Source organism: Stegostoma tigrinum, chromosome 12 (assembly GCF_030684315.1).
Source record: "Stegostoma tigrinum isolate sSteTig4 chromosome 12, sSteTig4.hap1, whole genome shotgun sequence".
NCBI classification, from domain to species: domain Eukaryota; kingdom Metazoa; phylum Chordata; class Chondrichthyes; order Orectolobiformes; family Stegostomatidae; genus Stegostoma; species Stegostoma tigrinum.
Window position 1 is genome coordinate 37982777 of NC_081365.1, and position 27595 is coordinate 38010371.

Here is a 27595-nt window from a genome sequence, read left to right on the forward strand (position 1 = left end):
AAAACTCACACATGGTTCCACATATGTGAGATGCGGCCTTAAGGAAAATAAGTACTGAATGGAGCTCATGGAAGCAGGTACAACAGCAACGTTTTAGAGGCATTTAGACAGAAACATGAACAGGTAGGGAATAGAAGGATATGAAGCATGTGTGGGCAGATAGGATTAGTTTAGAATGGCATTATGGTTGACACAGACATGATGGACTGAAGGTAACAAAGTGTGAAGCTGGATGAACACAGCAGTCCAAGCAGCATCTCAGGAGCACAAAAGCTGACGTTTCGGGCCTAGACCCTTCATCAGTTCCCATTATCTCTGATGGACTGAAGGCCCTGTTCCTGTGCTGTGGTATTCCATGTTCTATAAATACCGTAGCTACAAGAACATGTCAAATGTTAGGAATACTGTGGTGAGTAACTCACTTCCTGACTCCCCAAAGACTGTCACAACTAAATGGCACAAGTGAGGACTGCGATGGAATATTCCCACTTGCCTGGATGGGTGCAATTCCAACAATACTTAAGAAACCTGACACTACGCATGCTATCATTTTGAATTAGGTGAAGAAAGGAAACCTGTCAGGAAAGATGATCTTATAAAGTGGGCTTTATGGTTTACGATAGTTTACTGATTCCCTGGTGATATTTGCAAACCAAATTTCCTTAGTGTGATCCAAAATGATATCATACATGTGGAAATATGCCTGCTTAATCCATTACATCCACAAGCATCAACCACTGACACTCAATGATAACACTGCGTACTATCTGCAAAATGCACTGCAGAAATTCACCAAAAGTCCTCAAGCAGCACCTTCCAAACCCACCACCACTTCCATCTAGAAGGACAAGGACAGCAGATATATGGGTACTCCACTGCCTTCAAGTTCCCCTCCAAGCCAGTCACTATCCTGGAATTCCATCCCTAAAGACACTGTGGATCAACCCACAGCACATAGGCTTCAAAATTCAAGAAGGCAGCTCACCACCACTTTCTCAAGGGCAACTAGAGCTGGGTAATAAACACTGGCCAGCCACAACACATGCATCCCATGACTGAATATATAAAAAATTCAAAGATGCACACACATGAAGCTTGCCAAAAAAAGGTGGGTATGAACTCCCTGGCCTTTATGTCCTTACACTTCAACTAGACTTGCACTGGTATACAACTGTATATTTTAAAAATTACCAGGTTCATCATGTGATACACAACCTGCACGGAAGAAGGAAAATCTGTCAGGAAAGGGATCCTTTTTGACCTTGTAAAGTGGGCTCTGCAGTTTGTGGGTAGTTTTCAATTTCCCTCGTGATATTTGCAAACCAAATTTTCTTAGCATGATCCAAAATTATATCATGCATGTGGAGCAATGTCGCACGATGGGAGGAGGGGGAAGGGATGTGGGTTGTAAGAAAATTGTTGTTTTAAAATCCATAGGAAAGAAACAAAGAAAGAAATCCTGTGACAGATAATAGTGCTAATCATTCCACACAACACAGTAGCATGACAGAACAGCAGTGGTTAGCTGTCCAGCAAGATTCAACAATAGTCAGTAATCAAAAGGATGGGATTACTTCCCTTGATGGCACAGGCTCAGCACTATTCTGGCAACAGATGCCTCTGGAACACAAAGGTTCGTACTGTTTCGCTTTGCACTGAGAGTTAATCTCTGCACTTTTTGTATTACATGAACCCTAAGCTGGTTAGGTGACAGTTTGTGTGTTTGCATCCTTTTCGGTTTTTAGCACAGTGGAATAGAATGATGCTGCTGATTTATGCTATTCTTAACAAAGAAATAAAGGAAAACAGAACAGCTTCAAAATACCAGAAAGTTAGGACTTGGAGATTAAAGGTAGGATTGATTTATATCTGTACAGATTCACCTCCACCAATGGCTTACGATAAACAACAGAACAAATAAATCGATAGGTGTGCCTCCACCCACATTTTTTTGGTTCCACAGTAGTTTCATGTCCCAGTTTGGACGGTTTGTATGTTGTGAGCCTAGGTTGGGTCACCATGCAGCAACAGTTGCTTCTCACGCAAACAGATGTCACGTAATGTTTGGATCATTTTATTCCTTGCTTGCTATTTATTTCTGGTGTGTGTTAAAGGATCAAACATTGATAGTTTTGCCTGCGTCTGAATTTAAGTGTTGTAGTCACTTGGGGATAAGCATCACTGTTTGAAATCAGCAGTGAAATGTATGCATTTTTTAACCTCTTTACTCAAACCAATAGACAAAATCTATCTTGTCTTTATTTTAAATGGAGTTTTGATTGAATGGAATGGAATATCTGTAAACTCAAAATTAATTGAATTATGTTGTTAAATAAATCTGGGGCATCTCATAAAGTAATGCGCATTTGATTAGCGAGTAAGAATATCTAATTTATAATCAACCCAGCATAAAGTGAAAATAACAAATTTGTCAGAATGATATAACCTGTGTAATATCTCCACAGCATTGTTGACATCTTGTGAGTGAAAATATTTCTGGCATCACTTGACTGATCATGGTATAACGAGTAGCACTCAGCAGGTGGGAAAGATATTCAACAGAAATAAATAAATGTTTTCGTTTTGGTAATCGTTTTTGTACAGCAAGTTGAAGCTGATTTTTATTATCACATTTTTGAAGGTGTATCTTTAATTTCATCTGCCATTGAGCCACCAAATCTTACAAGTGCTCGTCAATTTTATGTTTTATATTTGACTCATACTTTGGACTTAAATACAATTAAACCTTGTTGATGCAAATAGCCTTGCTATAAACCTCTTTGTGTTAACTTAAGGTTCTCAGTAATTAGACATTACTATTGTGAACTCTTTGTGTAGAGTTGTATCAAAGGTCAAGTGATCTCTGTATACAAAATTTTAATAAACCGTTTGTATTTAAGTTCTCAAAAATTCAGCAAATGCTGGAAATTGGAAATAAAAACCAAAAATGCTGGAGAAACTCAGCAGGTCTGACAAGATCTTTGGATCGAGAAAAAGAGTTAACATTCTAGGTTCAAAATGACAGTCATAACGGTCATGAGAGTCAATGTCACCTCTGTTTTTCTCTCGACAGATGCTGCCAGAAATGTTGAGTTTCACAAACATTCTCTGAATTTATGTTTTATACATCACAAATTTAAGTCTAAACAATTTTGAAAATGATTTTGTTATGATTTCCTGTTAATGAATTTCAAAGAATGGATGTGCAATGATGAAGAGATTTCAATAAATGTAGGACATCCCAATGTGATTTGTAGCCAATAAAGTGGTTTTGAAGGAAATAACAAAACTACTCAGCTATTCTAGCCCAGTTAGCTGCTATCAATTTGAAAAGTAAAAGTGCCGCAAAAAGTAATTAATCAGATCACCAGATTTTAATTTCATTTCAAATGCAAGCCCTGAAGCCAAGCAATGATTTGCTGCATTTAAGGTGACTGTTCCACCACACAGTGCATTAGTGGGGACAATCTGTATTACTGTACAGCATTTTTTGTGTCGCTCCAAAGCTGCATAAGACACAGAAAACTCTCAGCTGGCTGGAGTCATACCGAACACAAAGGAAGATGATTGCGATTGTTTGAGGCCAATCAACTTTGCCTGATGATATTGTTGCAGGTCAGGGCAGGGTCTTAAATCCAAGTCTTACACATCTCAGATTTCCAAACATCTGACCTGCTCTTTAATCATAGATCAACACAGAATTCCTACAGTATGGAAGCAGGCTATTCAGCCCATCGGGTCAACACAGCCCTCAGAAGCACATCTCACCCAGGCCCACCCCCTCTACCCTACCCCTGCAGCCTTGCATTTCCCATGGTTAACCCACCCAGCCTGCACATCCCTGGACACATGGACAATTTAGCATGGCCAACCCACCTAACTTGCACATCTTCAGACTGTGGGAGGAAACCCAGAGGAACGTGCAAATTCCACACAGACAGTCACTCGACGGTGGAATCAAACTTGGGTCCTGTACTGTGAGGCAGCATTGCTAACCAATGAACCACTATGCCACCCATACTGTGTGGGGAAGTAATGCTTACAAGGACAGGGAACAAAGAGAAGGGTGTTCAGTAAAGCATTGCAGTTATGCATTGTTGTGCTCTGTTGAGCTTCAAGAAGATATGTGTATGTGTTGACATTTGCTAGTTAGGCACACAATACTTTCCTAAAGAATAAAATATAACTAGTGCTGAGGTTTGGAGTGTTGCAGAGGCAGTGCTCCATTTGAATCAGTAAATGTTGTTTCTAGCTTTGACTTTTGCTGCTATTGTCTTCATTTGATCTTGAAAGGACAAAGCACTTTTCCAGCCAATGGTGGGTTCGCATTATACCTTAATATCAGATCTTCTATGTGGATCTGCAATTATGTTTTAGAACTGTGCAGTTGGATATGCTTTTAGAGGGATTCAGTGTGAGATGCCACGTGCTGCATTAGCCTGTCAACTTTGAAATATCTTCATTAAGGATTTGGCTCAGAGAGATTGGAGCTTGGGCGGCACAATGATACAGCTGAACTTGTGAGCCTTGTTTGTTGACAAGTCACTTATGCATATATTGGTCAGCATCAAAGCTAGTGCTGAACCTTATGGTAGTTCGTTGTCTAGGTTTCCCTGTGTATTTCCTTCTGTTGTAAAGGAATGTCTCAGTGACTGTTCCAACCCAGGTTGAAAGTACTGTTCACAGCTTTAGGAGCAGGCTGGTGTGCCACACTATCATAGAGGCAGCTTGGAGGACGAGTCATGTTCTGCATCTCATTGTTTTTTTTAAATCAATTCTTACGGCTTTGTTGATAATGTTTGAGATAAATCATGTCAGTTGATTAAGAGCACTTCACTGCACTTCTTCAAAAAGCTCTGTTGGATGTTTTACCTCCACCTGATAGACATAGTTCACAGTGTTACCATGAAGGTTACACTTCTGTGCACCTGCAGTGTACCACCTCCTTTCAATAATATTGTCCACGTGTTTTGCAAAACATTCCTTACGCTAACTATCCAAAATCAGATTAATTGACCATTCATTTGATTATTGCGGTGAGACCTTGCTGTGAATGTAATGACTGTCACACCTGTCTTCGTAGCAACATGGTGATACTGCAATTTTTTTGTTCACAAACCGTATTCGGAGAGATATGAGAAAACACCATTATTATTCATACTTAGCATGTCAGCATCTCTGGTAAGGCCAGCATTCATTGCTAACCTCTAAATGCCCTTGACAAGGTAATGGTAAACTGCCTTCTTGAACTGCTGTAATCCATTTGGTGTAGATACAGTAACAGTTCTGTTGTGATGTGAGTTCCCAGATTTTGACTTAGCAACAGCAATATAATTCCAAGTCAGAATGACTTGTCACATGGAGGGGAACTTGCAAGTGGAGGTATTCCCATGTATCTGATGCGCTTGCCCTTCTAAGTGATAAAAGGTTGCAATGTTAAAGGTGTTGTTGAAGGACACATGGTGAGTAGTATACAGCCACTGTATTTTGCTGATTGAGGAAGTAAACATTTAAGGTGTAGATGGGATGCTGACCAAGTGGGCTGCTTTGTTCTGGACAATGTTGAATTTCTTGACTCTTGTTAGAGCTGCACTCATTCAAGCAAATTTGATAGGATTTGACAAATATTGACAGGATGCAGAGCTGGGCAAAGAAGTGGCAGATGGAATTCAACCCAGAAAAGTGTGAAGTGATTCATTTTGGAAGGTCGAATTTGAATGCAGAATACAGGGTTAATGGCAGGATTCTTGGCAGTGTGGAGGAACAGAGGGATCTTGGGATCCACGTCCATAGATCCCTCAAAGTCGCTACTCGAGTTGATAGGCCTGTAAAGAAGGTGTATTGTGTGTTGGCTTTCATTGGCCGGGGAATTGAGTTTAAGAGCCCTGAGGTCATGCTGCAGCTCTATAAAACATTGGTTTGACCACACTTGGAATATTGTGTTCAGTTCTGGTCACCTCATTATCGGAAGGATGTGGAACTTTTAGAGAGGGTGCAGAGGGGATTTACCAGGACACTGCCTGGACTGGAGGGCAGGACTTATGAGGAAAGGTTGAGGGATCTAGGCCTTTTTTCATTGGAGTGAAGAAGGATGAAAGGTGGTTTGATAGAGGTTTACAAAATGACGAGAAGCAGAGATAAAGTGAATAGCCAGAGGCTTTTTTCCAGGGCGGAAATCAGTATTACGAGGGGGCATAATTTTAAGGTGATTGGAGGAAGGCATAGGGGAGATGTCAGAGATAGGTTCTTCACACAGACAGTGGTGGGTGTGTGGAATGTGCTGCCGGTAGTGGTAGCGGAGTCAGATACTTCAGAGACTTTTACGAACTCTTGGGTAAGCACATGGATGATAATATAATGTAGAGTATGCAGGGTAGCTTGATCTTAAATAGGATAATAGATAGGCACAACATTGTGGGCCGAAGGGCCTGTGCTGTGCTGTACTGTTCCATGTTCCATGTCAAATAGAGATTATTTTAACACACTTCATACTTGTGCTTTGTAGATGGACACACGCTGGGGAGTCAAGAGGTAAGTTAACGCTGCAGATTTCTGATGTGCTCTTTAATCACAAAGCAATATGGTTGGTCCAGTTTACTTTCTGATCAATGGTAACCCCAGATTCAGTGGACAGATTCAGTGATGGTAACACCATTGAATGTCAAGGGGAAATTGTTAGGTTCCCTCTTCATGGACATCGTCATTGCTTGGTATATGTGTGCCTCAAATCCATCTGTGACTTATCAGCTCAAGCCTGGCTGTTGTCCAGGTCTTGTTGTTTGCAACATTGATTGCTTCAACATTGAAGAAGTTGGAAATGGTGCTGAACACTGTAAAAATAAGTGAACATACCCATTTATAACCTTATATTGGAGAGCAGGCTGCTGATTCTGCAGCAGAAGATAGTTGGACTTCAGACACTACCCGGCGAAATACTTGCAACGATGTAAATGGGCTGAGATGATTGGCCTCCAACAATCACCATCATTTTCCTTCAAGATAGGTATGACTCCAGCCTGCTGATAGTCTTCTCCAGATAGCTGTGGACTTCAATTTAGCTGGCTTTCCTTGCTTCCACACTCAATCAAATCTGCCTTTAGATCAGGGCCAGTCATTTATACCTCACTCCAAAATGAAGTAATGTGTCCTTGGTATCAACAACTGAGCCAAAGGGCCCTGGCTGAAGCCATACTGAGCATAAATGAGCCCATTGTTGCCAATTAGAAACTGCTTTTTAGCACTTTCAACAGTATTCACCATTTTACTGATGATTGTGTGCAGACTAATGAAGTGATAGCTATTTGGCCACTTTGGGTTTGTGCTGCTTTTATTGGGCAGGATATACTTGGAATACTTTGCATATTGCTTGATAGGTGCTCATTTGTTACTTAGATAGGGGTATAGCTCTTCCTGGAGCACAAATCTATAATGGTCCTGCCAGGATATTTTTGCTACCCGTTACTTTCCTGTATCCAATACCTTCTGCCAATTCTTAATCTAATATAGAGAGCATTGAATTATCGGAAGACCAGCATTTATGAAAGTGGAGGAAGTCTAGATAAATCATATACTCAAAACCTTTCACTGAAAATGTGTATAAATGCTTTAGCCTTGTCTTTAGAACTTATGTGCTGGCCTCCACACCTTGCGAAGGATTGTGATATTTCTGGAGATTTATCATCCATTATTTAATTATCTAGAACTATTTATGACTAAATATGGCATAACAGCAAAACTTTGATATGATCCATTTTGTAAGCAATTTCATAACTCTGTCTATAGCATGCCACTTATACTGTACAGGAACATGTAGTCCTGTCTTGTAATATCACTGGTTTGGCACTTGCTTATTTTCAGGTATACACCTGGATGGGCTGCTGCCATGCTGACCTATACATCTGTTTGACCCAGTGTTCATCCCTGAATTTAAGACAATAATGGAGCGAGGGATATTCTGGCACGTGGTTACAAATTGGTGATTGAATACAAAGCTGCTGCCGCTGACAGCCCACAGCATCTCATGGATGCTGAGTTTTAGAACTGTGTTAAATCAATCCCTTTGACGCAGTGGGAATGCAGTGTAATACAATAGAAGATGTCCTCCAATGAAGTCAGGACATTGTTTCAACACAGTGGTCGCTCCCACCAAAAATTTCACGAAAAGATGCATCTGTTAGATGATTAGCAAAGACAAGGTGAAGCAAGAGCTTCCCTCTTCTAGTTCCCTCACAGCATGAAGTAGACCCAGTCTTGCAGATATATCCTTCAGGAGTCAGCCAGCTCAGTTAGTAATGGCACTTTAATACTGCACTTATAAATGAACTGTCAAAATTGAAGTTCCATCCTCGGTACATGCTGTGTCGTTGCTACTAGCAGTATTTCTTCCAAGTGGTGTTTAACATGGGAGACCATTAATTCATCACCTGGAGGAGGGCAGTAGACAGTACTCAGCAGATTTCCTTGCCCCTGAATTCCGGAATTAATGTTGAGGACTATCAGGGACCCTCTCACCTGAGTCGATACCAATGGGCTGCTGGTTCTATTGTGTCTGACCTGCTGGTGGGACAGCATGTACAAGGTGATGATAATGGGGGAGTTTTGGATATTGACGGGTGAGATAAGACTCAGGGAGCATGGCTATGTTGCTTGTCTCGTCTGTGAAACAGCTTGGATTATTTCAGCACAAATTGATTTTTCTTGGTCTGTCTCTAAAGGTATTGAATATTAAGTACAAATCTAGGCCTTCAAATGTCTCTCTCGTTTGATTTCATTTTACCTCTGCAATTCTTCTTGAATCTTGTATTCTTCTTGAATCTTGTATCTGACTCTGGTTTTAAAGCCATTGAACCTATTACACATATAACACAGGAGACCTTTTGGCTCATCATCTTACTCCTGAAGCAAATCAGCTCTTTGCTTTTCACATTTTATCTTCTTCTGCTTCAAGTATTTACTAATTTGCTCCAAAAACATGAAGGTATCCTCCCTCAACCATTATTTGTGATGATTTATCCATCATCCTTTGAATATATACTATTTGCATATATTCATTTAGCTGATCCAACTCTATTATATTTTCATGAATTTCCCCTCTATATGCCTTCTGGTGCTGCAGCCCTATTTTCAGGTTGCCTCCCATAATTATCTCACCATTATGTGATTATATGCTGCTTTACCTAATTTAATCTATCCCCACTCCCTCTCTCTACTATCACATACCCTTCTGCCCTATCCATCTTAAAGTGTTTTATAACTACAAACTACTACTACTGTAACAGATAATAGCTTCAGAACGTATCTGAAGCATAATTCTCATGAAGTATATCACTCAAGTTATTAAAATGTTGTGGAAGTTATTTTTCAAATGTAGACAGGGAATGTCAGGCAATAAAAAGCAAACATTTTAGATTCAAACGTCTTAAGCAAATAAATACCTTGTTCTTGTTTATCTACTTCATCTCCTGTAGGAGAGAAAAGCACTTAGTGACATTAGTATGGGTGCATGAGACTTTGTATGCACTAGAAGATACAGGTGGAAGGGTCAAACCCAGGCCTGTGACTATCTATGTTTGTCACTATTATGAAGAATGTGGTCTGGGGAAATTTAAGAGTTAAAGGGCTCTGATTGAAAGGTGGTTCTGTATCATTAAAAAGCTAGAGCTGATGCAAATCAATAAAGCATTACATGCTTTGAGTGCCTGGGATATCTATGAGGTGTTCTGAACAAAAGTGGGCTTCCTCAAACTCAGCTACAATTACTGAGATGGCACCAAGATATAGCAGTAAGAACGATTAAGAGTATTGAAGTCACTTTAGGTACACAATCGACAACATTCTATAAATCATTACATTTGATGTAAGTAAAGTAATTTTTGTGAAAGTCCTGTGGTCTCTTTCAATCTGGTAAGGCTTCTGGTTATTTATATTTTCCTAATAGATTATTTTGAGGGACAATGATCTGGCCGGATGGTCTCATTTACAACTGTGCAAACTGTGTAACAGTGTAAATAATGTTGAGATTGTCATTGCCTTCTATCCTGTAGCAAAGATGGAATCACTGTGTAATGGAACCTCCAGTGGCAAGTGACAATGTTGAGGGAAGTTGCCAAGCAGAGCAGCTTCAGCATATTTTTAATTTCAAAAATATACTTTATTCATAAAAATATCTTTTCACACATATATAGTCACTAAAGCGGCTCAGATCTGTATAATAGCATGTCGAGAAATGAATAAACAGTGGAGTTTGACTTAATCCAGCAAACAAACCAAAAGCATTTCTTACTTGAACACGACTATATTTACATATATTTGAGCAACCAGGAGGGTCCACTAACCGAACAGACCCCATTTAACTTTGATAGAAAGATATTAGACAATGGTCTTTCCCCACTGCACCTTTGTGGTAGATGCCCCAAGCTTTAGTGCATTCCTCAGCACGTAATGCTGGACCTTGGAATGTGCCAGGTTGCAACACTCGGCCAAGGTCAACTCCTTGCTCTGGAAGGCCAACGAGTTTCAGCCATCTTTCATTGAGTTGGTAGTCCTCCAGGCATAGTCGATGTTTCTCTTGGTGTGTGTTCGAGGGAACAGCCTGTAGAGCACATGCTCCTGTGTCACAGAGCTGGCTGGGATGAACTCAACAAAAACCATTGCATCTCTTTCCAGAGTTCCCACAAAGGCACAATCCAGAAGGAGATGTGTGAAAGTCTCTACTCACCCTCCCCACAATTACTTTGAAGGCGTAATGCAGTGGCACAGGCTAATCGGGTGTATAGGACAGATCTTACAGGCAGTGTCCTTCTCACCACCAGCCATGCTACGTCTTGGTGCTTGTTGGGAAGCTCTGGTGATGACTTTGACAGTTTGCTCAGGGAACAACCCAACAGAATCCATCCTCTCCTTTTCCCTTAGGGTCTTGAGGACACTACGTGCTGACAACTTCCTGATGGACTTGTGGTTGAAGGCATTTCTCTTTGCAGATTTCTCAATGACTGCTTAGAGTGTTCCACGGCAATGAAGTCAGCCCCTTCCTTTGCAACAGCAGGGACAGGCAGAACCTCAGTGCACAGTGACACTTGGTGTTTGCGTGCTGAGGGTGTATACACAGCTTGATACAGCCACTCACACGAGGGCTTCATTACGTGTGTATTTCCCCGCCTTATCCAGAGCTTTGTACATGGTGCCCGTCCAGACCTGGTCCATCTTAAAACTCCAGATGAAGTGGAAATTGTCTCAGGTGACTGCAACAGTGAGGGTTCTGGAAATGGACCAGACCTGCATCCTGTACAACAACAGGCAGAGCGCCTTGCACCTGCTGACCGGGTTTCTTTCTTTATTCATTCATTCATAGGGTGAGCATGTTGAAGGCCAGGCAGCATTTAGTACCCATCCCTAATTGAGTAGAGAGTCAACCACATTGGTAGTGCACCTGGAATCACATTTAGTCCAGTCAAGGTAAGGATAACAGTTCCTCCCCTAAAGGGCATGCTGTGGCAGGATTCAAACCCAGGTCCCAGAGAATTATCTGGGTCTCTGAGTTAACAGCCCAGTGACAATACCACTAGCACGAGTCTGCATACTGACAGCGGTTCTGAGCATAAATCAGCAAAATTATACATGGACATGAAGGCTTTGACCTGCAGGCCATCACTGCCTGGAATAGTCATCCCTCTCAGGCTCACATCCTTCCCGATGGAGTCAGCAAAAGACTCTATGAACCCACAAAAAACACAGGAGGGAGGGGACAGTCCTGCCTGGTTTCAGATCTGATCAGAATACTTTCTGACTCCCACCATTGAGTGAGACTGCACTAACAATGTTGATATAGAGCAGTCTAGGCTGATGAGGCAAGCGTTCACACCCCCTGTCCCTGCATGTGGGCAGTCATATGTCTGAGGAGTGCAAGACTCTCAGAGATTGTCCTGCCAGGTACAGCAGGCTGTTGGTCGGGGTGAATCACCTAGTTCAGAGCAGATCTGCCCTGCTTGGTGATGACCGTAGATTTTGTAATCTGCATTCAGCAGTGAAATTGGTCACCAATTTCTAATGTCGTCCCTCTCCCCTTCTGCTTGTAGATGAGGGTGATGATGCCTTTCCTCATGGTTTCGCACATGCTACCTGCCCAAAGCATGCTCCAGCAAGTCCTAGCCAATCAAGTCTCACAGAGCTGTATACACCTAGGCCAGGAAGCCATTGCTTCTGGGGGTTTTATTCTTTCCTAACACTCGAGGGTCTTTGTCAGCTCATCCAGAGATAAAGGCTGGTCTAGTCTTTCCTGAGTGCTGTCGTGTAAGACCTCCCCAATAGAGGACAGGAATGACTGGGAGGCCGTGCTGTCTGTGGGCTTCTTGTCATACAGTCTGACATAAAAAGATTTGTTGATGCTCAGGAAAACAGGCTGAGAATGACATTGCTGAGGTGTCTTCTTCCATCAGGCTGCCAATCGCAGAGCTGTCCTTGTGTACTTTCTGGGAGGAGAAACACGAGCATGTCTCATCCTGCTCCCCGGACCGGAAGGCTATCTTGCAGGCCTCTGGGGCAAAGAGCAAGGTTTGCTGGCTCTTCAGCTCCTGGTGATCCTCCACAACATCAAGCTCCATTGTCTGCAGCAGGAGTAGGCTCTGCATGCTTTTCTGGAGTTTGGGCTGTTTGCCCTCTCTCTCTCTCTTGCCTTCTGAACACATTTGAGGATAAAGAACCTTTTGATGCTCGCTTTGATTGTTTTCTACCAGCCCACTGAAGACTGAAAGAGAGATTTCATGGTTCCCCAATCTGTGGAATCTATTTTGAGCTCCTCAGTGTTTTCTGGAATCAACAATTTCATATTCACCTTCCACATTCCCTTGCCAGCCTGCTGGTCATGCTGTAGGTGATAGCTGGCCAGCAGAAGGCAGTGGGCAGAGAAGAACATTGGTGTGTCTGACTGAGAGCGTGTGGGGCACAAACAGCACATCTGTCCTTGAGAGGTCAGACCCAATTAGGCCCCAATCAGGCGTATCTACCCCGCGCTCTATCTGCGGGAGTGCTGAAGATGTCCTGCAGCTTAACTGTTTCCATCAGGAGTTTGGTCATCCCTCAGTCTCCTAGTCTCCAGGAAAAAAATTCCCACCCTATCCAGCCTCTCATTATAACTCATGCCTTCCAATCCAGGTAGCATCCCAGTTTAATAATATCTTATCAATAATAGGGTGACCAGAACTGCACACAGTACTTCAACTACAGTACGCCTGCCCCAGATATGTGTCATAACATCTCTGAACAGGTGGATTTAAAAAAAAACAAATGAAGGAGCCATGTCAGGGAAGATGTTTTATTTGCTGGAATTTGGAGGAGAAAGCTTGCACGGTCAGTACGCACCTCATATAGTCAGGTTTCATATAGTCGGGAAGGCGCAGAGGCCAAGATGAGTTGCTGGTGGGAGTGCACGAAATCGCAACCAACCCATGTACTCAACCCCTTCAAGCACCAATTACCCCATATTTAACAGGGTTTCAACTCTGCATATTGGACTTCACAACTATCTGAGAACCCAATGAATCACAGTGAAAGCTAGTCAGCTTAAGTTTCCAACTTCTACATAACAAGATTGCAGTCATGAACTTAGCTCCTAACAAATGCATTAAGAATCCCAACTCGTCTGAAAGTTTTTGAGAATGGGACAAAACTTTAACCCACCATTGACAAACTTAACTTTTGGCCCCCACCCAATTCATCTCCCCCTCCCAGCCTTCAAACAGCTCCAGGTTGGCACAGAAGATTTGAACCCGTTTATCAGAGCCAATCTAAGAACTCTTTAATGTTTTATGTAGTTGTATAAAGTCCTTCCACTTTACTATTTCAAGTAAAATCTCACTGTTTAAGGTTTATTGCCGTTCCTCATTCGTGATTTAAAATGAACTGCCTCATCTTATTCTGCCCAGAAGTGTAGCCATCACCTATCTTCCTTGTTCATCTATGTCTCACTGTAAGTTTTTACAACACTTATTCCAATTGCCACGGTAAAGTTAACATTGTCTTTCAAAGCCGAAATGCAAATAATCTGTACATAAAAAAACCAGTAAGAATGGTCCCAAACTGAATTCCACAGATGCAACAAAGAATCTTATCTTCAGTCCTTTCCTTAATATCTTGACTTCCAACTATCCATCTTAGACAGTAACTTAAGCTGACTAGCTTTCACTGTGATTCATTGGGTTCTCAGATAGTTGTGAAGTCCAATATGCAGAGTTGAAACCCTGTTAAATATGGGGTAATTGGTGCTTGAAGGGGTTGAGTACATGGGTTGGTTGCGATTTCGTGCACTCCCACCAGCAACTCATCTTGGCCTCTGCGCCTTCCCGATCAACTCTCTCAAACTGTTGACTCCATTCCTGACTTAGTTTTCTTCATTTTGGTTGGTCACAAGCCAGGGTCTCCAATGAGTCAGTGCTTATATTTGACTTCTTCTTAAATGTTTTAAGGAAATCCCAAAAACATTTCCATTGTCCTCCTGGAAGATACCTTCTGTGGGATTGTGTTCAATAAGAAATGAGATTGGGGTGTCGTGAAAATAACCTCTTTATTGAGCATCTGCTGTAGCACAGTTTAAGGTAAAATATAAAGTACAGTTTTACAGTAGTCTCCTTGATACACAGTTTTTAGACATATTAAAATTTTAGCACTATAGTGTCACACAGTTGTATTTATTGTACACAGGTTTGTATGACATCTGCCCTGGGGAGCAGGAGATGGTTTAAGCACTTGCTAAATGCTGGCCATTACTCCTGATGGGATTACAATGTATGTTCGGTCTGAACTTGCATAATTAAGAGTTGGTAGTCCATTTGTCTTAAAGTTCGTAATGTTAGTAAAAATACTAGACCTATATGATCTAAATAAGTGGGAAATTATACATGTACTAAATCAAAGTATAGAGGATTTTAAACTGATCTCTTGCAGCTGGGTCATGAGATTTCATTTACTATTGCTGGTTTTGACAGTTCTTACAAATTCATCCAAGCAGTTTCACAGAAGTGCTGTTTTGATAGTAAGTTTCTTAAAGGAGTAGCAGCCCTATTTACTCTGTATTTAAAAATACATACTAGTGGAGGAGATTGTTTGATATTCTGCAACCTACTGCGGTCCCGAGAGACGGTTACTAAAGGCTAACTATTATTATAATCTTTCCATAGTTTTCAGAGAGTTACAGCAACATGATGGTGGGTATGGCATTGTTCTGAGTAGGTTAAGGTATTTCATTCTTAATCAGGGGTAGCCCCTGATTCAGAAACAGCTCTAAATGTTGCTTGCATCATAGATTAGATAAGAATTGAAAAGTGTAAAGAAGCAGTAATGGGGGTTGAAAGGGATGTTTAAATTAGTTTAACGTGGTTTTAGGAATGAGTGAATAGAAACATGGTACAGTAAGCACAGTGCGTTTGTGAGTGAGTTGGTAAAGAGTTATGAGTGAATGAATAGAAATGTGATACAGTAAACATAGAGTGCTTGTGAGAGAGTTGGTAAAGAGAATCATAATGCAACATCTCACACTTCCATGATTGAGTTCCAAGAAGAACAGTTTCTTTGCAATTAAACAAAGACTTGCAGATGCTGGAGATCTGAAACAGAAAAAAGGATTGCTGGCGAAACTCAACGGGTCTCACAGCATCTGTGGAGAGAAAGCAGAGTTAACGTTTTGAGTCCAGTCATTCTTCATCAGACCAGTTTCTTTGAGAGCCTAGTGCCAGGCGTAATAACAACAAGTTCTCCCCGAAGGAACCAGATTAGAGGGATTAGTACCTCAGCGTTCGAAAGTTGGTATGGAAGAGGACGCTTCAGTTTGACTGAATTTTTGCATCAAATTTAGAGGATTTTGTGAAAGCTCCACATGTTCATGTTTCTGTGCCATGGATCATCCTTGTCTCTGTGGTATGTAGGAGCAAAGGATCACTGCTGTCTGCTAAAACCTAACTTTAGTCTTGGCTTTGAGATCTGGATCCTCAAATGTTGTCTTAGTTGAGGCTGAGCTGGCACATTGGAGGTGATAATAAACTTTACCATCTCTGTCTGTCTTCTTTGAGGTAAAGCTCGCAAGATACAGAAAGAAGGTGGAGACTTGCACTAACTGTTCCTTCAGAGAGCTACTGCAGACAAAACAGAGAAAATGGTTCCCTTTTGTATGTAACAGATCTGTGACCCTGAATTGTCCACATTTTCCAATGTCTTGTCATTGATCGTAATGAGGGATATTTTGCTTTGGGAGCTAATTGAAGAGGACTTTAATTTGATGTGTTTTTTTTTGAAAGAGCCATTTTCTCATATGCTACCACTATCACTCTAGTGTTAAAGCTATACTTTGCTTAATTTCACAGGATGTTATTGTTGCTGTTATCCTCTTGTACCAAGACAGTGCTTAAAACTGACACATACACTTCCCCGCCTCTTTGACCTGTCTGTCTCCTCTCCACCTATCTTCTCCTCTATCCATCTTCTATCTGCCTCCCCCTCTCTCCCTATTTATTTCAGAACCTCCTTCCCCTCCCCCATTTCTGAAGAAGGGTCAGGACCCGAAACATCGGATTTTCTGCTCCCGAGATGCTGCTTGGCCTGCTGTGTCCATCCAGCTCTACACCTTGTTATCTCAGATTCTCCAGCATCTGCAGTTCCTACTATGTCTCATATATACTTCAATCCTGTTTCCACTTCACAATCATCTGGATCCAATTGATGTTTTCTATTAGTTGCCTCTCTGTGGGGAAACCAGCCCTTTGGCAATCTGTTCCAGTCCTGATTTAAATGCCTGGTTGATTGATGTCTTCCTAGGGCTGTAGCAAAATCAGTTTTTAAAAATAATTGTGTTAAGAAAGAATTGTTTTAAAATCTTTTCACATACAACATCATTACTACATGTTCCAGTGATTTTGCATAGATTCTGTATTGGGTAAATGAGTGTTGGTGTGCCACAGGTTGGTATGGAGACTAGGGGGACCATGGGAAGAAATGTGTAGAGGGACATAGTTTGTCATGGAGGGGGGGGCATGGGATTGAGCAGGTGAGGGCTAGAGGCCTTGTTTTCTGTTTTTATTCTCACTTTTGCAATAACTGGGATGAAGTTTCAGAGCTACATGAAAGGCCTTTTAAATAGCCTGCTTCTGCACCCAGTTACCCCTGTGGCTGCATCCTAGTTCTTATTGGGGGTGGCAGGCCAAACTCTTCCCAGCATGCAGACGCCCAACAAATCTCATCCTTGCCAGTAATTTCTCCCAAGGCGGGCGGGTTGAGACAGACTTTTTCTCACCTCACAACATTTGCTGCTAGGGTGTGAATCCAGCCCAATGTCTCTATTTATAAAGAACAAAGAAAATTACAGCACAGGAACAATCCCTTCGGCCCTTCAAGCCTGCACTGATCCAGATCCTCTATTTAAACTAAGGATCTGTATCCCTCTGCTCCCTGCCCATTCATGTATCTCTTTAGATACATTTTAAATGACACTAACGTGCCCGCCTCTACCACCTCTGCTAGCAATGCGTTCCAGGCACCCACCACCCTCCGCATAAAGGATTTTCCATGCATATCTCCCTTAAACTTTTCCCCTCGCACCTTAAAATGGTGACCCCTAGTAATTGAGTCCCCCACTCTGGGAAAAAGCTTCTTGCTATCCACCTTGTCTATATCTCACATGACCTTGTAGGCCAAAATCAGGTCCCCCCTCAACGTCCATCTTTCTAATGTAAATAATCCTAATCTACTCAACGTCTCTTCAAAGCTAGTGCCCTCCATATTAGGCAACATCCTGGTGAACCTCCTCTGTACCCTCCCCGAACCTTCCACTCCATTTGGTAATGTGGCAACCAGAACTGTACGCAGTATTCCAAATGTGGTCAAACCAAAGTCCTATACAACTGTAACATGAGACCTGCCAACTATTGTACTCAATGCCCTGTCCAATGAATGAAAGCATGCTGTATGCCTTCTTGACCACTCTATTGACTTGTGTTTCCACCTTCAGGGTACAATGGACCTGAACATCCAGATCTCTCTCTGCAGCAACCCAAAGGGTCACCAGACCCGAAACGTTAACTTTGATATTTTTCTTCACAGATGCTGCCAGACCTGCTAAGCTTTTCCAGAAACTCTGTTTTTGTTCCTGTTTACAGCATCCCCAGTTCTTTCAGTTTTTAGTTGCATCTATCAGCCCGTTTATGTCCTCTAGATGTTTATCACCAGCCACCTCACAGTTCACAATACTTCCAAGTTCTGTGTGACCTGCAGACAAATCGAAATCAGTCATATAGATCAAGGAACGCCACAGCCTTGAACAATGTTGGTTACATGTTCTCTGTAATATCAGCCCTGAAGCAGTAACTAAACTAAGCTGATGGCCCACTATGTTGAAACCTTTCATAGTTCCCTTCGAATGCTTGTACACCAAACATTGCAATGGGGAACCAAAATGAGTCTTAACATTATATCAACTGTAAATTGAAATTAGTTGGAAATCTTTGATTTCTTGAATAAAATGTTCAAACCCATATCTAGCAAGATCTTGAAAGCTGGTTAAATTAGATTATCACTTGAAAGCATGTCTCCCTTAATGTGTGTGACATAGGTGGAACTATGGCATAGTTTGGGAGGGAAACAAAGACTTTCTTGAATGTGATCAATGTAGTCAACTTAAATAATCAGTGAGAATTGAGACGCTACACAACCACATTTTGTGCCCTTAGCATATTAATCAACTTTGACCTACGCCCACCACTTTGGCATGGTTAACCAGCCCATCCTCTTTGACTGCCTCCGCTATGGATCACGCAATGAAATTACCTTTGATTGGTTCCAATTCTATCTGTCTGAATATAACCAGCTGGATCAGGTTTATCCTCCGTCTTGCACAAGGCCACTCAAGAAGGACCTCATTTTTCACTTTGCATTTCTATTATTTGTATATGGTCAATATTCCCTCAAAGTCACAGCTGCATAGCAACCTATGCAGCATCAGAGGGGCAGGAAAGTTGATGTTTCAGGATGGGACCTTCTGAAGAAGGGTCCTGACCCAAAACATCAGCTTTCCTGCTCCTTTGATACTGCCTGAACCGTTGTGCTCCTCCAGCTCCACACTGTGTTATCTCTGACTCCAGCATCGGTAGTTCTTGCTATCTTGGCATAGCAGTCTGACTTGTACAAGATTGAAGTAAACTGACTGATCACAGCAATGAAGTCAAGCAGATTCGGAGATGTGCATCAAATTCTATTGCAAAAAAAGCGAGTGGAGAAAGTGTAGCTCTGGGGGAGAGGAAATGTGATTGAAGAAGACAGAGTAGGGAAAGGTGAATGTTTGAAAGGAGGAATAAAGAGTGTGGGAGAAAGATAATCTGCAATTGGAGGAATAGTGAGCTCTTGCGGACTGGAGTGGGAGCAATGTATAAAAGTGAGCAGCACATAGTCTGGAATCAAAGTGCCAGGTATGACCTGTAAGCTCAAGAAGAGACATAGCCTCAGTTGGTGAAAGCACTTCTGATCCTTTAGTTCAATGGTTATGGGAATCAGAGAGTCTTGGAAACATTCTCCAATGTAGCTGGTCAGTACTGAAGGACAGAGAGGGGCAGAGCTAGATAATGAGACCAGGAGGGATAGAATGAGACATGTGAGGGACATAGGCTGGAATCTCAGTGACAAAGGGAGAGCAGACTGTGTAACAATAGGGAGAATGGGAAGTGAAAGGTAATAGGAAACCGAAAGTCATGACCTCAACTCACTACTTTTGGGAGTTGTTGTTCAGCCCCTTAAATGCACTTTGCTATGGAACACTCTCAGAAATGCAAATTGATTTTTAATTGATCCACTGTGCATTAATATAATACAGCCAGGCTGCAGATGGGAAGGAACATGTAAATAAAGCTTGCTGATCCCAATGCCACTTAAAATCATCTTAAAGAGACAAGTACATTTTTCAAGAAATTCTAACTGTACATCATAAATGTAAGAAATACTTATTACATGTTTAAAGTGTTTCTATCAGTTATTATATTTTGCTATTTAGACAGACTCAGTAACTTCAGCATAAATGCAAACAAAGTTGCTTCAGTATGGGACAGGTCCAGACAGGCACTAGGACCTAAGAAATGCCCTGTGCTCCTCAATTCTTCTTGCTTACTGAAAGATTTGCAAATTAAAAGAGCGCTTTGCTTGTTGAATTCTGCCACGTTCTCCAACCGTGCAGTGGAGGTCTCATGAACAGGCAAGAAGAGCAACAGAGATTAGAATTCTCACCATCAGGTCAGATCTTGGCTAAAGTTCTCATTTGAAGCCAAATTTATTGCATTTCAGGAAGTGAATAAATGTTTAATCAGTGCAGAAACTTCTTTATTAACAGTCAGAATCAATGGTATATGATTATTCACAAATATACATCTTTATTGGAAAGAAACTGATTGTACTTACAATGAAAAAAAGATTTTTTAATTTTAATTTTATTCATTGTGTTTGCATGTTCTCTTTTTTACTCAAAAGCAGTTATAATAATATTAACAGACCTATTAAGTATCATTCCCTTGAAGTGACACTCATTCCTATTTAAAGTAGGATTTTCGCAAAGAATCTATCAAGTGTCAGGCTGTTTGAAGAGCTAAGAAGTTTTTATTCTCATCATTTAAACATAGTTATCAGACATATAGCGAAAGAGGTTTAATCCACTTTAGTGTCTAGCAATTTCATTGCATATCTTAGCAGTACTTTTATTACATTTGTACCAGAGGGCAACTGGTTCTACCTCCAAAGCATTGTCAATGGCCAGCAAATTTTGTCAACAAAGGCCTATTTAACTTTACTCGGTAGAAGGCCAATAAGGACCATGATGTGCTGGATCAATGAATCAAGCCAAGACCCTTTGATGGATCTCAAATACATGTCTAATCCATGTGAGGTTCGAGTTCTCTTTCCATTGTCCTGTCACCATATGAATTTGGCTGGAAGAATCTTCCGCTTACCACTCCTCAGATGGTAGTCGAGAGATGGAACAAAGAATGAGGATTTTTTTCAACTCAATTCTATCAGAAATCGCAGCTTTGTCAAACTGGGAATTCACCACAGTGACATTTATGTAGTTGACGAATTTTGACCTTGATGTGACACATGATTGCATTCCCCCAGTAACTGCGGATCACGCGCCAATCCAGTGACATGTGAAGTGAACCTTGTTGCAAGTACATTGTGAATTTCTGTTTTTCTTTCATTTGTGCTTTCAATTTTATGTTGGAATAAATTAGCCAATTTAAAATTGTGAATACCTGCTTTTTTGATTGATAGCCAATATTAGAGCAAAAACCGAATTAGCTCTTTTTGATACATTGTTGACAACCAGACTACAGTTGAGATGGTCAAATATATATTAAAAAAAAACACTAAAAATTGAGTGGAGTAAGGGTTAACAGCACCATTGCTCTAAAAATAGCTGATTATGTAGCAGTTAATCGTAGACACGAGAGAGATCCAAAGTTGTTACCAAATTGTGTGTTTAACTTACAGGATTGTATTTTATTAACTCGGGCTCCTTGCACACAGCTTTGTGCAAGAAAAAAAAATCAGGAATTTGCACAAGAGTATCATAACTAGTGAAAATGGGAACTGCAGATGCTGGAGAATCCAAGATAATGAAATGTGAGGCTGGATGAACACAGCAGGCCCAGCAGCATCTCAGGAGCACAAAAGCTGATGTTTCGGGCCTAGACCCTTCATCAGAGAGGGGGGTGGGGTGAGGGTTCTGGAATAAATAGGGAGAGAGGGGGAGGCGGACCGAAGATGGAGAGAAAAGAAGATAGGTGGAGAGGAGAGTATAGTTGGGGAGGTTGGGAGGGGATAGGTCAGTCCAGGGAAGACAGACAGGTCAAGGAGGTGGGATGAGGTTAGTAGGTAGGAGATGGAGGTGCGGCTTCTTTTCTCTCCATCTTCGGTCCGCCTCCCCCTCTCTCCCTATTTATTCCAGAACCCTCACCCCATCCCCCTCTCTGATGAAGGGTCTAGGCCCGAAACGTCAGCTTTTGTGCTCCTGAGATGCTGCTGGGCCTGCTGTGTTCATCCAGCCTCACATTTCAGTATCATAACTAGTATGATTTATGTATTGACTTGAAAATGTAATGCTTATCATTGATTTAAGTAATCAGCCAATTGATTTTACCAAAACCACTTCAGCTAACTGGCTATTTAATTAATTTCACAAGTGAATGTGTTTTGGAATGCTTCATGACATTTGTAGGGTCATATTTGTGGCTGAGACTTTCAATGTTTGCTGGAATTTTCTGTGAATATAAATTGTGCGATCGATTCTGCTATGACATGGCAGTTGCATTCCTGTTTAACACTGCATTATAGAAAATTGCACTATAGAAGTAACAGGGCCTATGGGGAAAGTGGAGTTGGAGCAGACCAGCAAAAAAAAATCACTTAAAATTGCTCCAAAATTACTCAAAATCCTAACACAGAAGATAGCATAATTTGACTAAAATGTTTAATTCATGCCTAAAATAAAATAAAAGTAAACTTAACACTTTATCTTGAAAAAAAATGTCAAGATGACCTCATGGGGGAGGAGTTGTACTGAACCTCTGACAAAAAGAATGCCAGCACAGAGACTCTTTCGGCGCTAACATTGTACATATTCAAGGCAAAGCCCATGAAATGAGTACTCCTCTGCACACTGATAGAATCATGTTCTAGCCAACTCAAGTTCATGACTTAGAAATGGCATTCCCCTATTCATCAATCGCGTTATAGCCAGTTTTCTTTGACAGAACACGCATTATAGCAAAACCAACTGTACTGTCTAACTGGTTAAAAATACTTGCAACATGATTTGCTGTCTGGAAAACAGTGAGGTTGCTATTTACAGGACAGAGGCAATAACATTGGAGGTCGATGTTTCAGGAGGCAACCCCAACACAGGATTTCCAGGTTTTCAGTTTCCGAGACTTAACTGAGCACTGAAGCCTCATGGGGCTCAGAACTTCATGTCAGATGGACATGAGATTTGCAACCTCCTGGAAGGTGGCATCTTTCCAAATGAAGCAGGTGGGCATGCATTGCCAATAGTGGTCAAGCTCACCACAGCCTGTGATTTCTTTGTCTCTAGTTCCTTACAGGGATGTCCTGGCAATATTTGTTGAATCTAGTAACTTGCTACCCATCAGTACCTCTCAAAGGAGACTGCTGCCATGTGTGCCAGGGCCAACATATCTATGCATCTTACATCCATGAAGTCAACATGAATGACTACTGTTTAGATTTGCTACTCTCCCACAGAATTACTGACTACACACATGTAACATTCAAGGTATTTCCCAAATTCATCTAAAAGGGATTATACCATATCACTGATAATGGGAACTGCAGATGCTGGAGAATTCCAAGATAATAAAATGTGAGGCTGGATGAACACAGCAGGCCAAGCAGCATCTCAGGAGCTCTCTGATGAAGGGTCTAGGCCCGAAATGTCAGCTTTTGTGCTCCTGAGATGCTGCTTGGCCTGCTGTGTTCATCCAGCCTCACATTTTATTATACCATATCACTGATCAGCAGAAGGTGCAACCAACAAATGATCATCATGTATCTGTTCATAATTCCCAGGGAGCTTTTGTGATGTATTCACCCTGCACCAGTCAGGACTCCTAGAGATATTCACACCTCAAAAAGGAAACTTAAAGACCGCGCTACGAAGATATGGCTGATGATAGTTGTGTGGAACACAAATGCTGACAGAAGGGTACAGCAAAAGCCCCATAATCACCAGAATTATAATAGAATAAGTGGATGTGAGTTTGCTCGCTGAGCTGGAAGGTTAGTTTTCAGACGTTTCATCACTTTTTTTAATTTGGAAAAATATACTTTATTCATAGAATGTACAAAAAACATTAAAACATTTATACACCTACCCAGTCATGCAAGCTGCTCCAGGTTACCCAGCGGGTATGTACACCAACTAAAAGAAAAAAAAAGCAAAGAAAATATCCCGGCAGTCGTCACCACGCACAGTCCCAGTTGGCCCCCTGACCAGTTGGGGAAGGTGCCAGCTGGGCCCAGTTACCAGATAGGGCCCTTTTTTCTATTCTGGACGAGGGGTTTCATACCGTGGTGTCTTTCCCCACCGCGCCTTGGCGGCAGCTGCCCCAAGCTTTAGCGCGTCTCTCAGCACGTAGTCCTGGACCTTGGAGTGCGCCAGTCTGCAACACTCAGTTGGGGTCAGTTCTTTCAGCTGGCAGACCAGCAAGTTGCGGGCAGACCAAAGAGCGTCTTTCACCGCATTGATGGTCCTCCAGGCGCAGTTGATGTTGGTATCGGTGTGCGTCCCAGGAAACAGCCCGTAGAGCACGGAGTCCCGTGTCACGGAGCTGCTCGGGACGAACCTCGGCAAATACCACTGCACCCCCCTCCAGACCTCCTGCACATAGGCACACTCCAGAAGGAGGTGATCGACAGTCTCGTCCCCCCCACCCGCAGCCGCCTCGAGGGCAGCGTGCGGTGGTGCAGAGATTCCGGGCATGCATAAAGGATCTCACTGGCAGAGCCCCTCTCACCGCCAGCCAAGCAATGTCCTTGTGCTTGTTTGAAAGTTCTGGCGATGAGGCATTCTGCCAAACGACTTTGGCAGTCTGCGTGGGGAACCAGACGACGGGATCCACCCTCTCCTTTTCCCGAAGGGTCTCGAGGATACTACGTGCTGACCACTGCCTGACGGCCTTGTGGTCAAAGGTGTTTCCCTTCAAAGATTTCTCCACGAAGGACAGGTGGTACGGGACGGTCCAACTACTCGGAGCGTTCCACGGCAACGAGGCCAGGCCCATCCTTTGCAACACCGGGGACAGGTAGAACCTCAGTAAGTAGTGACACTTGGTGTTTGCGTACTGAGGATCTACGCACAGCTTGATGCAGCCACACACAAAGGTAGCCGTCAGGGCGAGGGTGGCGTTCGGTACGCCCTTTCCCCCATTTCCCAGGTCTTTGTACATGGTGTCCCTGCGGACCCGGTCCATCCTCGACCCCCAAATGAAGTGGAAGATGGCCCAGGTGACCGCAATGGCGCAGGTTCAGGGAATACGCCAGGCCTGCACCACATACAACAGTACCGAAAGCCCCTCGCACCGGACAACCAGGTTCTTACCCACGATGGAGAGGGACCGGAGTGTCCACCTGCCCAGCTTCTGCTTCAGTTTGGTGATACGCTCCTCCCAAGTCTAAGTGCATGCCCCAGCTCCACCGAACCAAACACCCAGCACCTTCAGGTAGTCTGTCCTGATGGCGAAGGGGATGAAGGAGCGGTCGTCCCAGTTCCCGAAGAACATGACCTCGCTCTTACCCCTATTGACTTTGGCACCCAAGGCCAGTTCAAACTGGCTGCAGATGTCCAACAGCCTACTCACCGACCGACGATCAGCGCAGAAGACGGCAACGTCGTCCATATACAGGGAGGTCTTGACCTGAAGGCCTCCGCTGCCTGGGATAGTCACGCCCTTCAGGCTCACGTCCTTCCTGATGGATGCGGCGAAGGGCTCCACACATCACACGAACAAGGCAGGAGAGAGCTGGCAGCCCTGCCTGACTCCAGATCTGACGGGAAAACTGTCCGATTCCCACCCGTTGATCAAGACTGCGTGAACGATGTTGGTGTCGAGCAGCCGGATCCAATTGCAGATGCCATCCCCGAACCCCAATTTGGAGAGGGCGTCCCTCATGTAAGCATGAGAGACCCTGTCGAAGGCCTTCTCCTGGTCCAGGCTGATGAGGCAGGTGTCCACCCGCCTGCCCTGCACGTAGGCGATCGTATCCCTGATGAGCGTGAGGCTCTCAGCGATCTTCCTGCCTGGCACAGCACAGGTTTGGTCACAGTGAATCACCAACTCCAGGACAGACCTGACCCAGTTGGCTATGACCTTGGCCAGGATTTTGTAGTCCATGTTCAATAGTGAAATGGGACGCCAATTCTTAATTTCTTCCCTCTCCCACTTCCTCTTGTAAATGAGGGTGATGATGCCCTTCCTCATGGACTTGCACATTTCCCCTGCCCAAAGCGCACTATCGTACACCTCCAGCAGGTCCTGGCCGACCAGGTCCCACAGAGCGGAATACAGCTCGACCGGTAAGCCGTCGCTCCTGGGAGTCTTATTCCTCTCCAAGGACTTGAGGGCTCTGGTCAGCTCGTCCAGGGATATCGGCCGGTCCAGCCACTCCCTCGTGCCGTCGTCTAAGACCTCCGTGATAGACGACAGGAACGACTCGGAGGCCGTGTTGTCCATGGGCTTCGTGTCGTACAGTCCGGCATAGAAGGATCTGCTGATCCTCAAAATGTCGGGCCGAGACGACGTGGCTGAGCCGTCGTCCTCCTTCAGCCGGCTAAGCACAGAGCTCTCTTTGTGCACCTTCTGAAAGAAGAAACGTGAGCACGTCTCGTCCTGCTCCACGGAGCGGACCCTGGACCGGAAGATTATCCTGGAGGCCTCCACGGCGAAGAGTGAGGCTTGCCAGCCCCTCACCTCGCGGAGGTCCTCTGTGACATCGACCCCCATCAACTGCAGAAGGAGCAGGTTCTGCACCCTTTTCTGGATTCGCGACAGCTTTCCCCGCCTCTCTCTTGCCTTCTGAACACCCTTGAGGACAAAGAACCTCTTGATGTTCTCCTTCACTGTCTCCCACCAGTCACCTGGAGACTCAAAGAGGGGTTTCACGGTTCTCCAACCGGCGTACTCCCTCTTAAGCTCCTCGACATTCTCTGGGGTCAACAGAGTCGTGTTGAGCTTCCACGTCCCCTTGCCGGCCAGCTGGTCGTCCTGTAAGTGCCAGTCGGCCAGCAGGAGGCAGTGGTCAGAGAAGAACACCAGCTTGACACCGGTGGACCTGACCGAGAACGCCCGTGACACAAACAGGAAGTCTATCCTTGAGCGAATATACCCGTCTGGCCGTGGCCAGGTGTACCTCTGCTGCGCTCCATCTGCAGGAGTGCTGAAGACGTCGAGCAGCTTGGCGTCCTTCACCGTGCCCATCAGGAATCTGGACGTGACGTCCAGTTGACTCCCCCCACCCGCTGTCCCCACGCCGGATCTTCCATCTGCATCGATGATGCAGTTGAAGTCTCCGCCTAGGATGACCAGCCTGGACGTAGCCAACAGGGGTGGAAGCCACTGCAGGACGGCCAACCGCTCATTCCGTACCACTGGGGCGTACACGTTGATCAGCCTCAGGGGAGCATTCCTGTAGGTGATGTCAGCCACTAGGAGGCGACCCCCCAACCACCTCCTGAACTTGAGAGATGGTGAAGTCGTGCCCCCGCAGCAGAATAGCCAGGCCCGAGGAGCAACAGTCGTTACCCCCCGACCAGATCGAAGGCCAACATGTCCAGGTGCCGGACCATTTCCCATACCTGCCGAGGTGCGGTATCCCGCACTCCTGCAGAAACAGGAGGTCTGCCTTGATGGTGGTCAGGTAGGCCAACGTGGACACACATCTCGCGGTTGACTTGACGCTGCGCACATTAATGCTCGCAACTCGTACCCCCATTGTGGGCAGTGACTGCAGTACCCTCCCCAAGTCCAAGGTCCAGCCCCTCCATCTGTCCCTTCATGCCCATTGCCTG

The 27595-nt window shown here is 43.6% G+C and overlaps 1 protein-coding gene across 13 annotated transcripts in view; it reads left to right on the forward strand.

The window, feature by feature from the left end:
• The first annotated feature begins 1617 nt into the window (after positions 1 to 1617).
• hao2 (hydroxyacid oxidase 2 (long chain)) overlaps positions 1618 to 27595 on the forward strand; it is a 49116-nt gene continuing 23138 nt past the window's right edge. The window contains exons 1-3 of one of the 13 annotated variants that reach the window (XM_048540939.1): positions 1970 to 2057; positions 2466 to 2542; positions 23599 to 23808. Coding sequence is in view for 1 of the 13 variants with exons in the window: in XM_048540937.1 (XP_048396894.1) it covers positions 2020 to 2057 (38 nt within the window). In the remaining 12 variants the exon portion in view is untranslated. Of the gene's footprint in view, positions 1634 to 1750; positions 1853 to 1969; positions 2205 to 2465; positions 2543 to 20158; positions 20257 to 23598; positions 23809 to 27595 lie in introns of those variants that run through there. The other 12 variants (XM_048540938.1, XM_048540940.2, XM_048540945.1 and 9 more) reach the window with 12 other exon arrangements.